The 17,540-nt window shown below is 30.7% G+C and overlaps 1 protein-coding gene across 1 annotated transcript in view; it reads left to right on the forward strand.

The window, feature by feature from the left end:
- LOC139514316 (uncharacterized) overlaps positions 1 to 3,666 on the forward strand; it is a 53,405-nt gene extending 49,739 nt beyond the window's left edge. Inside the window, exons 40-41 of the mRNA XM_071303409.1 lie at positions 1,042 to 1,254; positions 3,597 to 3,666. Coding sequence (XP_071159510.1) covers positions 1,042 to 1,238 — 197 coding nt within the window. The 3' untranslated portion in view covers positions 1,239 to 1,254; positions 3,597 to 3,666. The remainder of the gene's footprint in view (positions 1 to 1,041; positions 1,255 to 3,596) is intronic.
- The last annotated feature ends 13,874 nt before the right edge of the window (positions 3,667 to 17,540 follow it).

Consider the following 17,540-nt stretch of genomic DNA (forward strand, 5'->3'; position numbering starts at 1 on the left):
ATATTTGCTCCAGGTTTATTTTAATGGATTGCACTGAAATGAAAAGAAAAGCCAGTTATATCCATATAAATGTCGAATTGCTCTTAATGGTATTGGTATGTTGTGCCAAAACGTTATTAACGCTAATTAGCTAACGATGCAATTACTACTTAATGCAAAAAAAGAAAGTATTCATTTAGCAAAATGACTTAATCTTTTTTATCTAAATAAGACTTTGAGTAACTTACTATAGAAATTACTAGGAAATAACGTTCCTTATATGTGTCATTTATCATGTTTTAGTTTTGTTATATAACCTATCATAGTTCTCTGATGGAAGAAAAGCCTCGGAGTGAGTGTTGACCTTGATGATGACAAAACGTCATTGATTACATTATAACATAAACAAACAAAGGAGCTTCAACTGTCACATTTGTAAAAAAAAAAATATAGTTTTACTTATGGGTTAAAATTGAAGAGCTGCAATTTTAATGCTTTAATAAGAGAGCATGGAGAAATGCTGCGCATCTAAAGGGAAACCAATATTGTTATTACATTGGTTACAATGAATAACATACATTTCCCAGTGAAATAAAAACCAATAATTTCACACGTGCTTAGTTCACTCATCTGACGTCATACTACAAAAAACGTCGTCAAGATAGGATAAAAAAAAAATAATAAATATGTAAAAAAAGATATAGTTCCTTACATTTCCACTTTAATTCATAAACAAAGCAATTTACCAAACTAATAAAAAGAATAACTAATCAAATAATTTAAACATCTAACAACACTGAAAATAAAGTCATGCGCTATGCGCATTCGCAAATTTATGTGTTGTTTTGCCACTCGTTAAATGTTTGTCCATATTTGAATTCGTTGATTAGTTTTTCTATGAATATATAATTCACAAGTGAGAAACATTCTTGCCAGAACAAGTTGAAGAAGAAGGAACATTGGCAATGTTAACGGTCAATGGCTATTACTAGCAGAATATGTTTACGAATCATTGCTTTCCTAAACGTCTCTAAAGTTAACGCAACATTTTGGTCTTTTCAGGTGATGACAAATCTACACAGGGTATAATAGGCTATGGAGGAATAAAGATGGTTAATGGCAAAAACAATGTTGCTCATGAGGTTATTGGGGATAATGATGATATAGATACAGATGATTCAGTTGGTCATCATAGACCTTCCCATGTAACACATAGGCACATTCATAGACGATCATTAACCCCCGGTGGTATATTGTAATGATAGGAATCATAGGGTAAGTTAAACCTCAGGAATAAATTACCTTAGCTGTATTTGGCAAAACTTTTAGGAAGTTTTGGTCCTAAATGCTCTTCAACTTCGTACTTTCTTTGGCCATTTTAACTCCTTTTTTATTCGCGCGTCACTGATGAATTTTTCATAGACTAAACGCGCGTCTGGTGCAAATTCAAAATGTGAATCCTGGTGTCTATGATGAGGTTATTTATGACTTTGTTTTATCCATGTTAAAAAATATCTTATTATAAATAAATAAAAATTGGTCACGGCAACCACATTTGTAAAACCAACTTCCTTTTTCAGAAAAAAAGGCTCCGTGTTGAAAACCGTACTTTGACCTATAATAGTTAAATTTTACATTTTGACTTTTTTTTTGGATGAAGAGTTGTCTCATTGACACTCATACCACATCTTCGTATATCTATTAACATGGTGTTGTCTGTTTTCGTGTTATGTTGTCTATTTTGTTTAAGCATTTGTAAGATTTATTTTCACTTTCGATAAGTTCTCTCGCCATTAACTATCGAATTATTTTTGGGTGGATAGTAGTTTTAATAAGATACCTTAATTAACAAACAAAACAACAGTACTGTTACTCAAGAATGGAAAACATCCACATTGAAAGTGTTTATATTTGAAAGATTTTAAAAGTAACAACTACACACAATTTGTATTAATAATGTTGGTACAAGCTTCAAACTTGAACCTTTTCTCATTATGTATATTTGTATATATATTAACAAAACATTGTATGAAATATTATGTCAATTATCATAACACAACATCCAAACAATGCAAATTGAACTAGATATATTTTAAAAGATAACCATATCGCCTCTTACAAAAAACAATTATCCACTTCATACTTCGTCTTTTCACAAACTTCCGATTTCTTTTCTGGATTTGTCTGTTCTTTGATATGAAAAAGAAGATGTGGTATGATTGCCAATGAGACAATTATCCACAAGAGGCCAAATGACACAGAAATCAATAACTTAAGGTGACTTTACGGTTTGACAATGAGCAAAGCCCATACCTTACAAAATTGATACGATATTATGTATAACGATATCTCATCTCCCAATTGATACGATATTCCCGTGCTGGAATTTCCTATCATGATTTACTTGATAGAGAGTCGATGCTCACAAGGAAGCTATTAAACCATGAGTTCCAAATGGTGAAGTTGAAATCATCCCTTCGTAAATTTTACGGACGCCATCAAGAGTTGGTTGACCGTTATCGAATAACCGTTTCACAAATGATATCGGATATGTTCCTTACGTCGTTACTACAATCCCCTTCCCTTTCGTGAATGTGACCTACCGAATTAGACTATCTACCGGATTTGTTATAACATGCGCAACACGACGGGTTCCAAGTGTGGAGCAGGATCTGCTACCCCTTCCTTAGATCACCTCTAGTTTTTGGTGGAGGTTCGTGTTGCTTATTCTTTAGGTTTCTATGTTGTGTCATGTGTACAATCGTTTGTCTGTTTGTCTTTTTCATTTTTAGCCATGGCGTCGTCAGTTTATTTTCGATTTATTAGTTTGACTGTCCCTCTGGTATCTTTCGTCCCTCTTTTATAGTCAGTTATAGAAGGCCCCGAAATCCAAATGTAAAAATATTCAAACGAGAAAAGTAACGGCCTAATTAATGAATCAAAAAAGAGGTACATTTTGGTTTTATTAGCTCTTTCGTGTTTGCATTAAATTTGAAATTGTATATGTAGTTTGACCTCGAGCGTCACTGAAGAGAGATTTATGTCGAAGTCCGCATCTGGTGTGGTAGAACTGGAATCGTAATGTTAACTACAGCATTTTTATCATCTAAGGTATCAGCAGTTTCAAGATGTGGAGTTATTGCACCTTTATATTGTTTTACATATTATATTACCATGAGATTATTTTATTCACATGGAAAGCAGAATTATATAAAATATATAATTTCTACACATCTCTTCTATAAACACATTATATATGTTTTCAACTTGCATCATGCTTTCAACTTGCAGTGGCAAACTTTATTGATCATAAAGTTTTAAATTGATATGAAGTTTAGGTTCGTTGTACTAGTACTATTGCCACTAGAGATAAGATAGTCCTAGTTAACTGAACTAAAGTGATGAGTATTGTGGCTTACAAAAATTTAACATATAAAAATGCATTTTTGAATTTTCGAATTGTCAAAAAAAAAAATTATTTAAGCAAATTTTAGTGTTAAATTTGATCGACATTCAATTTTGTGGATTTATTAAACGATGTGTTCTTTTAATTGCATTCTTTAGTTTGTGTAATTTCTTGCAATGCATTTGACATTTTATTATCTTTATTTTTTCAGGACACTGGTAGTACATTGTAATGAAGCAAGTGGAAAAATTGGTTTTAAAATTACATGATCTTTTGTGTTATTCCTTCTTTTTTCTCATTGACAATATAATCTTAATCTTAATTGTTATCTGAAAAACTGTAAAGAGTTTCACACAGGAAAAACCTTTTCATCCTTTTTGTGCTTTACAAAAAAAACTCACTTAAACCATGGTAAGAACAAACTTATCAGATAAATATGACACGAAAAACTAATCTATCTTTCATAATCTGTATAAAGTAGACGAAAATTAAACTATAAGGTGTGTATATGGCCTAATCAGATGATTTTATAATCAGTTTCTTTGATGTTGATCCAGAAGGATGTTCATTACTTACTACATCTGTTTCTAATTATTTGAATCCCTATTTTATCAAGTATATAATGAACAGTTCTATACAAGGGCATTATAGATTAGTTTCAAATCAACAAACGAATAGATAACATGAATCTTGGTGGTGTTCGTGTTGCTTATTCTTTAGTTTTCTATGTTGTGTCATGTGTACTATTGTTTGTCTGTTAGTCTTTTTTCATTTTTAGACATGGCGTTGTCAGTTTATTTTCTATTTATGAGTTTGACTGTCCCTCTGGTATATTTCGTCCCTCATTTATTAGAAAATTGAATAAACCAAAGGTGCAATGAACGGCTTACCTATTGAGTTAAAACAATATCAAATGATATGATTTCATGAGACACATAAAGCTTTATCATCAGAAACGCACGTTACCAAACGTTAGAAAAACCTTAATAAAAAGTAATTTAGAACTTTAAATTCAAGGACATCAACAACAACAAAAACACGTCGAAGGTGAACTTTGCATGAAGAAGTTGCAACCTTAGTTGAATAATTAAATGGAATATTCATGCAAAACATTTCATTTAATCATACCAACGAACTTATTTCAACGCGTTCGACGCGTAATTTATTTCATAGTGAGAATATAGATTGTAGGGTCAAAGATGTTTACAAAAAATGCTTACAAGTCAAAACATATAAACAGTCCACATCAAGTATGAATGTGAATAGACATTTGAAGATTTTTACAGATATTGTTTGAATTAAAATAAATGTAAAGTACTGATTATACATACAGTTAATTTTTCACTAGACCAGTTCTGTGAAAAAAGAAAGAGAGAGGGCAAAAAAAGAATAAGTCGTAGAAAAACAAACAAACCTTGAACAAAAGTACGACGAAAAAATAAACATGTCGTAATCCGATAAATAAAATTCATCTTGAAGGTACTAAGCTAACTGCATTTGTAAGTTTCCTGTTGGTTGTAAGTCAATTAAAGAATAGATATTTGTTACCTATTCAGACATTGGACTCAGACCTTTTTTAATTGAGTTTCACTGTGCGTGTGTTTGTTTTTTCAATATTGGCTAAAGGTATACGTGGTGGTAGTGGACATCTTAAATGACATGTTAACTCCGCTGCAATTTTGTGTCTGTGTCTGTTCAAAGTCAGGAGCCTCTGGCCTTTGTTAGTCTTGTATTTGTTTTTCAATCCTAGTTTATTTTTAAGTTTTGGAGTGCAGTTTTCACTGATCTAGTACACAGTAAATTTTATTTAGGGCCCATCTCAGGGTTTGGGATGTCTCATTGCGTTGAAGACACATTTGGGACCTTCGGCTGTTAGCTGCTCTTTTGTCTGGTTGTTGTCCCTTTGGCGTATTCCCCATTTCCATTCTCAATTTTATATGAATTGAATGAAGTAATGGAAAACAACATAAAAACACTAAAATGGGAAAAAGAAATTCGTATAGGTAAACTTTGTAATTGCTTTACAGTCAGAAATCGGATATCACTATCTCTGACGTAAACGATTTGTGATTAAAATAGATATTAATGAGTTTAAGAAGGTTGTGTGAAAATATAAACATCTTTTTAGAAAATTATTAATTGTATTTAGCCTTACAACACATTACTTTTGAATCGATATATAAAAACAAAGACACAAGTTTCTTTTTACTCACAATAAGGATCAGGCCAGCGGGCTAGTAAAACCTCAATGTGGAAAATATTTATCTTTTTTAAAAATTGTATCGTGATAATGACTTTCTAGCTTGTTTTCGTCGTTGCTGGTTTTATTCACCGTTAAGGTCGTACGATGACTTATAGAAGCTAGCAACCACGTCACCGTATTTCTTACTTGTATACAAGTAGATAAGGTGAAGCTCTCTGGAAATTTGTGCATGCAAAGAACGTGGGTCAAGTAGGATAAACGGTATTGTAGTTCTATCTGCAGTACACAGGGGTAAATCGGTTTAACGGAAGAAGTAAATCGGTTTATATGTACATTTGGATTACATGAAATTTTCTCGATACATAATGATAACTACACAATTTGGATTGTTTATATGTGCTACGTTTACGATATTAATGAATATGCCTGCGTAGTGTTTCTGTAAAATGGTAACATACGCAAAATATCGATTTGACATTTTTTCTTAAGTAGAGTTACATGTATATGAATTTGTCTATAATAATAGTTCTCGTATTAGCAGATTTCACCATGTAGCTTTTCGTCTTTAAAAACAATTTATTACCATATATTGAAACCAGCGATATAACAAAGTATTAACTTGATATAACTTCTTATCAATTTATAATTACAGAATATTGATTGGATATATGATTTCAATGTAATATAACATATTATCAATTTGATAAACAAATGATCAAATTGATAAACAGATTATCAATTTGAAAAATGATTATCAATTGGATAAACATATTATCAATTGGAGAAACATATTATCAATTGGATACACATATTATCAATTGGAAAAACAGATTATCAATTAGACATAACAGATTATGAATTTGATATTTATCAATTTATTAACTTGATATGAAAGATAATCAATTTGATATAACAGTTTATAAATTGTATATAATAGATTATCAAAATAAAGTTTAGTCTTTGTTTGTCTCATACATAAATAAAGATGAATCTACGTCAATGGCCTTCTGAATAATATTTGCAGTGTATCACATTGATATTAATACTATAAGTAATACAACAACTCTATCCCTTGTTTAATACCTTTGGGTGTTATTTTTTTTTCTATTAACTATTACGTATATTGTTCTTTAAACAGGTATTCGTGAATCACACATGAAACATCTTTAGGTTTGTTGGCAAGTCAATTCTTTATTATTTGTAAACACGGATTGTTAAAAATTATTAATTTAGATCTTTTAATCAAAGATAAATGTTGGAAATTCATTATAAGATCAAGACGCAGCTGGTGATACATATTGTGATAACTGTCCTTTTGAAGCTTACTATTATGTACAATGTACTAGTTTTTTTCCTTGTTGTAGGTCGAACACACTACAAACCAGAAAAAGTTTAAAATGGCCTATATCTGCTATATCTGTAGTTTAAACATATTTTATTTGTATAAGTACAAATTGGATAAGACACAGGTCAAACAGAATTATGAAGTCTTCTCCATTTAACATTTAGAGCCATAGAATATAAAATATATATGTATTAGCATGCATGTATAGAATGGTATATCTATTTAATATACAAACTTGGATCGGTTAGGACATTTTTGATTTTTTTTGTTTGAGGACTGCCCTCAATGCAGTTATAACATCTAAACTGTCACAACCTTTGGAAATTTAGAGTTGCGCCAGTTCACATCGAAAATAACTATTTTCATTTGGCATATCTTTGTAATCTTTGCGCCGTGTTTGGAAATTTTAAAATTGTATCAGCGTCTGTGGTGTTCGCTTGCATTGTATAAGATCAAGATTTAGAAAAAGTTTCTCAGTTTGAATATTTTAACATGATTCATTTGACATCGTGCTATTATTGAAGAAGGATATCTGTTATCCGAAATATCTAATATTTGTTCATTTTATAGTTATTTAATGATGATGTTGTACCCTTTTTGACTTGTTATATATTATGTTTTGTAGTGTACAGAATCATATTACATGATCCATCGCCCTGTAAGATTGATCGTTGACTATTTATTCAGTCATTTTATTTAATATAAATATATATATAAATATGGATTTACGTCAAATGACAGAAAATTGAAGAAATCAAGAAATCAATAAAACCAAAAAATAAAAAAAATAAATAAATGAATATTTAGAAAAACAAAATCACAAAAAAAAATATAAATTAAGCAAGAGAAAAAAAAGGAAAAAAAGAGGGGAAGAAGATTACTTAGATGATGATGATGATATGTGTGCGATCATGGTTTGTTATCTAACCAATTTGACATCTTTTCAAACTTTTAATAAACTCGAAATTATTTTTGAAAACAGTTTGGGTTTGCTCTAAAGAAAGAAGATAACTGCCGAAATTATTAGTTCTATGTTAATTTTACAATCATGTGGAAACCAATTTTCAAACATTCTATTTTGTATGTCTGAATATAATGTACATCTAAAAATCAAATGACAGGAATCTTTAGGATTAACACCACATCGACAAGAAGGATCAGAAATAATATAGATCATAGTTTAAGGATGATGCCAAACATCAAGTTGGGTTAGAATAATATTCAGTTTTCGAATTCCAAATTCATATTGGTTCGGTACAAATATGTTACTCTGAGGATAATTTATTTTAGCTCAGTTTTAAATTCATCAATTGATTCCACATCACGAGTTGAATCATCAAGATTATTCCAAAGACGTATGGTTGATGGAATAAACTAATCATTAGTCAAAGCTAGTTAGCAGAATGGAATAATGATGTCATTTCCATTGCGTAGAGAATAGCCCGTCTTACTTTGTATTTTGGGGGGGAATTAGATTTGTCAAATATTCTGGTACACTATTTTTTGGAATATTATAGAATATTTAGATTTTTTTATCTCTCTCTTCTTTCATCTAATGTTTCCCATCCAAGTACTTTAAAAATAACCCTTGCATTTGTGAATATAGGTAACCCTTAACTATCCTAGCAGCTTTGAGCTGTAATTGGTCCAGTTTATTGACATAACCTACCCCAATATTTTCCGAAACTTCCCTTGCATACTCAAATAAAGATCTTATAAAAACTAAATAGAGTTTCTCTAAAAATTTTCTGCTCAGTTTATATTTCAATTTCCTTAGAATATTTTCAACATTAGAAAATAACATAATTTCTGTTTTATCTGGATTAAAAGACATTAACCATTTTTGGACCATTCGTTCAGCTTTTCCAGATCATGGTTGATCACAGTTTCTATCTTGAATGCATCACGATCCGCACAGCTGAACAACGTGTCATCTGCGAAGAGTCTGTACAGTGTAGTATTTTTTTTTATTTTACTTTTTCTGTCAGTCTTTCGTCTTGCTTACATTTTATCACTGTTTTAAGGATTTACTGTTATATGATATTGTATAAACAACATTACCGCTTATTACCCATGCGATATGGTGGTTGTCTTAACCCAGCTTTAATCATTCAAAACGTATTACATGAAAAGGTGACTGACTTACAGAAAATCCAAAAATCGGTCACGAAAGAGGACCTTTTAGAAGAAAATATTTTCGGCAATTGTAAATTTAGGTTCAAGGGACATGCATTATATTATGCAAATTTTGCCTCCAGTGGAATAAAAAAAATTAAAGATATATGGGACTTAAACAAAAAATCCTTTAAAACCTCCTTTGATATTTTGAACCGTCTTAAAGATAAAAGGAATTGGATTGCACAATATAGCCGCATTAAATCTTCGTTAACACCTCAACAAATTGACGTTTTAAAAACAGACTCTAGTATACATAGTCATTCTGATGGACCTATAAAAATAATAAATTCTTGTCAATTTATAAAAAATGGAGTTGTCGTTGATGCCAAAAAATTATGCCTTAAAGATATTAGATACTTTTATGAGAATAAAACAGCTCCAAATAGTTAGTTGAAGTGGAATTTACATTTTGGGAATGAACTACCATGGGATTACATTTGGGAAACTTTGAATAAGAATTTAGCTAACAGGAAAATTAAACAATTTCAATGGAAGTTACTACAGAATATAATTTTATAATTACACTGAAGAAAATACAAAAAATGAATCGCTCAAACGGGAAGTGTCACTTTTGCAATGAAAAAGAATCACTATTTCATCTTTTTATTTATTGTAAACTGGTGGAAGACGTTTGGCGGGAAATTTTTGAGAAAATAAGGGAATTTTGTTCAAAATTAAATATCCAAAAATTACAAAAATCGGAAACAAGTATAATTTTTGGGGTCATTAATGTAGATGCATCTTATACCCAAATTTTAGATACGGTGCTTTTAATCACGAAATGGGTTATCTGGAAAACTAGAAATATCGCAAAATATCAAAAGAAAGGGATAAGTAAATTGGTGATTTTAAATATGATAAAACATGAAATGCAATTTCTGCTCAAGTATCTTAAACTGAATACAAAAATCGGAGCCTTTTCTACTATGTGTGACATTTTTTGTATATAAATATATATTTGGCATGGTCAGTTCAGTACAGTGACCTCTTTGATACTGATTGAATAATAATATGTACACTGCTCTCAACTCCCTACATGTAATTTCTGTTGTGTATATATTCATGTATATCATCTAATTGTAACAAGACATGTTGTATCAACAGGTTCATATTATAAACAAATATTTACTCACCATATCTTTGAAATTAATCCTTATTGGGAATCAAAATCATTAATCCATTTTTTTTATGAATGAACTACACATCCCTTTAACAAATCGCACGTGGTAAATGATCACTCGACCAGAAATTTAATGTAATTGAAATTAACATAACAAAAGACTTGATGTACGATAAAATTGAAACTGCTTAATAAATACAGGTAGCCTTTGTGAGAAATAAATGAAGATAAAAAACATACTTTATTCAAATAATTATATATGGTGAGAGTTATAGATATATAGATCGATAATGATTGCAGGTACATGTACATTTGTACAAGGATAGATAATATTTATAAAGGTTGATGTTAATAATTTATAGTGGGAGTTTTTTTCTCATTTGCTTTTTCCCCGACAAATGAGACTGTAAAAATTGGGGCCCTCTTAGTTGCTTCCCTGGGCAACTGAGGGTTAATGTTACAGGTGATTGTGATTTTTAATAAAATATGTTTAATATAAAAAAAAAAAAAAAAAAAAAAAAAAAAAAAAAAAAAGGTGACTGAATCTTCACAACTTAAATACTAGTAATACAAGCATATGCAGTAATGTGGTGGACTTTCATTGCTTACGTCTACTTTATGTGAACTTTCAAATTGTATAGTTGTCTCATTGGTAATCATACCACATCTCAATAATTTTACATAACAAGAAATTCACACCCAATTCTACCAAATTGATCGTTGCTTCATTTCTGATGTTTGGCGGACATTCGTGTGTCGGTTGTAATTATGCTACAGCATATCTTTAAAAAAACAAATGTTCTAAATACCACAAAGGATGACAAAATACTATGAAATTTTATTTTTATTTAATACCCGTAAAATTGTGTTTTGATTTTACAAATTCGTTTCAATGTTTTAAAAAGTCTTACAGTTAAGTCATATTTACCAGTTATATAATAATTGATTGTAATAGAATATCTCCTCAGAACATAACAAAAGGTATATGGTACAATTTTACATTTGTGTATCCTGGGTTAATTCAATGCTTTGTATTTGGTTTGGTTTACAACTAATACACATAAAACGCTCACGAAACTCTCGAATACGTAATACATGGATAACTGGATCAAAAACAGGATTTAAAAGAAGAAAGTGGTTGCTTATCTTTAACCATCTCAAGGTATTTGTTGCCGGTCCTGTGTACAATGAGCAGAAGGCAGTGACACATCTAGGTACATTAGCAACTAACGTTACACATATTATAGCTCCTAGAGTTAAAAGGTTCCTCTGCATCAGTTTTACTGCTGATTTGTTGTTGTTCCTTGTTGTAATGGTTGCCATGTCCTGAACTTTCTTGTGTTGATTCACAATTCTCACAATTACAACTGAATACACGATTATGATAAACAGTATAAGTAAACCAGCTGGTATGTCTACTACCAACACAAAACTTAAATTTGCGGTAGATGAGACGGAACATGGTCTTGGTCCTCTTGTTACGTCATACGCTAAATGCAGAAGAGTATAAACATGAATAACTACAAAACTTATGATAACACTCCTGTTTTGTGTTAGTTTCTTCAATAGTCTATTCTTAACTCTTGATGTTGCATTTAAACGTTCAAGACATATCATAAAAGTTTGAAAGAGCGAAAATGTTACTGTTCCACAGATGAGATGCTTTAAAACTAAGCATGTATACAGAACTGGCTCTTGACCTTTGTTAAATATGTTTAAAACAACATGAGATAAAAATTCTATTCCAGTTGATAAGTCACTTACACTTAAAAATAAAACCAACGATTTAAATCGTGAATTTTTCAATTTTTTCGTTGTTGCTAGAATAAAAACAGATGCAGCATTTAGAATCATACACACTGAACAAATTATTATTGCTAAAATCTGCAAAATTGAAATGAAGTTTACCTCCATATATCTTTATTGAATATATATTCCATAAAAGGTGTATGCAATGAAAATTAAACATACAATTCAATATGATCATCAGCTATTTCTTCAGTGCTTCCAGATCTTCAGTTTTTGATGTGTTCATTTAAATGAAAGTTTTATTGACATTTCATTGATTCTGTTAATAATCCGGTTTGTATTTTTGCAGTAGCAAATGACAATTGGATTTCAGGTCTGAGTAAAAAATCAACTGGAGTTTTATGTTTTTTATGGACATTAACATGAAATGGGAGGCATCAAAAATGTCAATGTCATTAAAGCACTGACCATTGGTTAGAAAATGTGTGAACTTTCAATGAGTAATTTATGATATCATCGACACGAAAGGTAGTTGTAATTTTGAACTAGATCATTATCTTAATTATAAATCAATATAAATCGCGTAATTTGTACAGGGCTACAAGTTTGTCTTTCGTGTACTGATCATTTTATGGTGCATGTTTGAGCTAGTCTTGGCTCTTTAAATTGTACACGACCTATAACACAACAATTTGATTGAGAAGAACATGAACAAAACTAGAACATACATAAAGTATCGTATTATGTTGACCAAAAAAAATATTGTATCATAATAGGGATGGACAATGAAAGACCTCATGACGCCATTACCCAGACAATATCAACCAAATAATAATATATCTTTGGTATTGTCTTATATATTTTAATTTTTTCTATACCCGAGGCGATTTAGAGTCTGATAAAATGTATAGAATCTAGTCCTTTGTTGAAGATTGCATGTCCACATCTAGAAGTTTTGTGTCGTTGAGTTATATATTTATTGAACGTGTCTTGTTGACGTTCATCCCCACCTGTATGTATATTAAAATCAATTATAAAATAAAAGCTAAGACACGCAGATTACAACAAAAAACATAATTATTCCGACCATTTTAAGCACAATTACCACAAAAATTAAATTAAAATATTAATACATTGTTAGAAGGCTGATAATCTTTATTCGAAGCGTTACCTCGTGAACAAATATTGTCAACTGAGGTCAATTTGCAGTCAGCCCCGTTAGACCGGCACAAAATAACACTGATACGGTCCATTTCCGTAAAAGCGTATAACCTTAACAGGTTCTATTTGGTACTGAGTAATGGGTCCGTTGTTTTTAGATAAAACATGTTACACGTTAATGATTAAGCCAGTAAAAAAAAGTAAGAATTATCTGTGTCGAGTTTGCTTACACTTCAAAAAGATCAAAGTTCAAGATTTGGGTGAAAGTTGACAAAATCCTCTGGATAACAGCCACCTTTAGGCCCAAACGATATTTAACATATTGTTCGATGAATAAAAAAATTCAAGTCAAACAAGATTAAAATAGGTTACAACAAATATCATCATAAAATGTCAGCCGATCTTTTTTGTCGACTCGTGTGTAGCATTCGTCCAGTCTTTAAACCAAATGAAAATTAATCTGCTATCATTGAATAATGTAGAAAATTAAACTCTGTGCTGTTTGTGGTGTCATTCTCAACCCTTCAGGGGTGATACATTTTAACACGTGCTTTGGAAGGGTAATCAGATCCTGCTCTCCTTGTGCTACCCTAGTGTTGCTCATGTAAGTACGAACCCGGTTATTGTGTAATCTAGTAGGTCACATTCGGGAAAAAGAGAACGAGATATTGGTTACTACAATTGGAACATATTCGTCGTCATCTGTGAAACATTTATACCATAGCGGTCAACCAACCCGTGATTGCTTCGGTAAACATTTTTTTTTTGTAAATATCATGTAATAAGATGATACTTGGAATGCCTTTGAAATACTGATACTTAGTAATTAATAGGGTTTTCCTGTAAAGCATAGAAATTATAATCATATAATGTTCAAAGGCAATAATGGGTTGATCTGTAACACCGTTATTATCATGAATGAATATGTTTATATTTCTATTTGAGAGAAACATATCAACAACAAAATGCTAACGATAATTATGAAGTACTTCTATTTCATTTCTATATCAAGGTATTATAAAATTTTAGAAGATTTGTTACAATTTTGGGATTTTTTTGTTTCAATGCTCTTAGATTTGATATTCCAATTTATTATTTTATTCAGGCGCAACTGTTCAGTTTTTTGTGTAAAGCATATGAAAGTTCCGTAATTTATGACCAAAAAAAATAACAAAAATCTACAACGAACACTCTTTTTAATCTTTTAAAGAATGGTAATCTGCCACTATTCGATATTTACCTGAATTAAATCTCCATCTCATTATAAATAATACTAACTACAGAAGGTGCTTTGATTTTTTTTACTTAACTGTTGTTTACCATCACGAAACTTCATATGGAAACACTGAAGAAATAGTTACCTGACCCTAGCTCTGGTCAATATCTAACATAGGTATTACTCTTTTCTAGTTTATATTACTCATGAAGGTACTTTATAAATGTTTATGTCTATTGGCTTTATATATTGACACATAGATAAAATGGTACGGTATTACTAAATTTCTACGAAGAAATTATGTATATTTTTACTTTACTTAAGGTTGCAACTCCCTCGGGTTACTAGAGATTTCCAATAAAATGACATACGTACATAACTCGACGTACGCACGTAACGGGACCGGTTATTGCTAACAATTAATTTTGTTAAATGCGTTACTCAAGTTTTAACTAAGCATTCCTAAACTATGAAATCCATTCATAATAAATTTTATCAATATCAAATATTTCTAAGATGATGAAAAACGAAAGAAATCATGATTTTTATATATCACGTGATTATTGAGATTCCCGCCTAAACTTCACTGTCATAAGACCACGTATATATACGTATCTTTACCTATCATACGATTCATTTGAGTTGTCTTTCATGGTTTTGACAATGACTTTGATTTTCAGATATACTTATCTTTGCAAAATTTAATGAACCTTTTATTATTTGATATTTGTATTGATTTTGTTTGTCGTTATCAGATAGATTCTTCTTTTCGATTTTTAATGTTTTATAATATTTAATTTCCGTGGGTATTAATTTATATAGATTTTGTCGTAATTTCAGAAAAAAATGAACTCAAAATGTTAATCAGAACGTGTCTCTGTTAAAGTTGATAACTGGGATTGCATCATACTTTATTAAGTATCATTTCAAACGTTCTCTTCTTCTGCACTTAATCTCCTCAATTTACAACTTATAAAAAAAAATTCAACAGGAAAAACGTACGTCAACGGGAAATGAATATTTAAAAAAAAACAACATTAATACGGGTCATGTACTTCTTAAATTTTAATAGTTGACATATACTTTTCTTTCAAATGAAAGTCAACGAACATTAAAAAAAGAAAATTGTAGTTGATAATAATGTGTGTAAATAAATGTGTACACCAATTCGTTATATAGATTGTAATTTGGAAGGTGTACTTGATTAGCAAGTGATGACTAATAATCTGCATTGACCACTGTGGATAGTAAACTATCAACTTATCATAGTACATAGTATTTGGCTAAAAATATCCTGTACCCTAGTATTTCTGATTAAAAGTGGTATGTCTATTTACATAGTTGTTACATTTTTGAGACAACTATAATGTCACTTCAGTCTTTACGGGAATTTTCTTTTTACTCGTATTCATCCGATTAGAAGTAGATTCTAAAGCTATCGGATATATTGATTGAGTTTCAATTTTTGTCTCGCTTTGGAGGTATATATATTATATATATATATATAAAAGTGACAACTATGCGACAGATCCCACGACAGGATCACCAGTGAAGGTGTTACACGACTGAAAAAAAACCATTTTATATTCATGATTATATCTATATATATACTTGTATATGGGATTGACTGGTAGCAGGCTAGCCTCGAATACAAATTCAATTATTTTGTTGGACCCCCTGATCGAATGACTTTAAGACTGTACTTTTCGGCTTCTCAACCAAGCATGATGCATTCACGAGCAAAAGCAGGTATTGGTTTACTCGTAAAAAGATTAGTGTGTCTTGATAGTGGTTACACTCTCTTGTTACCTAGCATATGAAAATGCGACTCTTAATTGTCGGGCATGTTTTAAAAGGTATATGTATTAATCATTATAATTAATTTTCATCATCCTCAATATATATGTAATATTTGTCGCTGGATATAAGACATACATCAGTATCATCATCATCATAAGTACTATAGCTTGAGGCTTAATCTTCGTCGTAAGTAAATGTATTATATATAGCTGTCGGCTTCTTTCGTCGTAAGTATAACGTGAGGCTTAATTCGTATCTAATATTTTAGCCAGATTATGTCGAGAAATTATTTTATGCATGCATCTCTATGATACATAGTTTTTATAAATATCCAAGTTAAAGCCAATGGAGATCGTTTATCAAATGATCATGCCACAATTAAAACAGATAGAAAGGGATTGACTCGTGAGACTGAAACGAAGCATAAAAACAGTTAGCCATTTCTAGTATTTCCAAATAAGCTCCATGTACCGAAATGGTAGTATCCACAGCTGCTGAACACTATCTTAAAAACAACTACAACTAATAAATAAAGAATAATTATCCCGTTTATAATATTGATCAACTATGTCGTACTGTTACACCATTGTCCTAGTATGGATGTGACTGTCCCAAGTCAGGAACCTTTAATTCAGTGCTTATCGTTTGTTGTTGTGTTTTCGTTGATTTTTTTTTAACATTAATTTGGCTGTTTATTTTAGTTGTTTTACATTTGTCATTTTGTGGCCTCTTATAGCTGACTATGCTGTATGGACTTTTCTCATTGTTGAAAGCCCTTCGTTGGAATATAGTTGTTAAAATTTCTGTATCATTTGGTCTCTTGTGAAGAGTTGTGACGTCTCATTGACAATCATACTACATCTTGTTTTTTGTACATCACAAATTAAGAATAAAACATTCATAGACAGTTTAGAAAAGCGAGACCTTTTGTCATGTAAAAAGTACAGAGTATCTGTAGGACCATTAGTGGTCATAACTGTTTAGCAGATTTTATGTATTGCCCATGTGTCCATTAGATTACACGTCAGTATCACATGTCTGTGTTCAGTGAGCTACTAAATCACGGGAAACAAATCCAATTCAGTATGTAGTCTTTAACTTTTAAATCAGATGCGAGATGCCTAATGTTCAGACATTGTTGTTTTGAAAAAGTATTTATCAAAGTCAAACGACAATCATTTAAGGTTTTTTTTTCGTGCAATACAATTTGTGATCATGGCCGGATCTAAGATATTTGAAAGAGAGTGTAGTTTTCTATAATTGAATTTATACTGACGAGCGGAGCGATGCAAACAACAATTTGGACAATTATACGCTAAAAATGATATGGATTTTAAAACTTATTTAGCGATCGAAAAGGGGGAGGACGCCCTCTACTCCTGT

Source organism: Mytilus edulis, chromosome 3 (genome assembly GCF_963676685.1).
Source record: "Mytilus edulis chromosome 3, xbMytEdul2.2, whole genome shotgun sequence".
Lineage (NCBI taxonomy): Eukaryota > Metazoa > Mollusca > Bivalvia > Mytilida > Mytilidae > Mytilus > Mytilus edulis.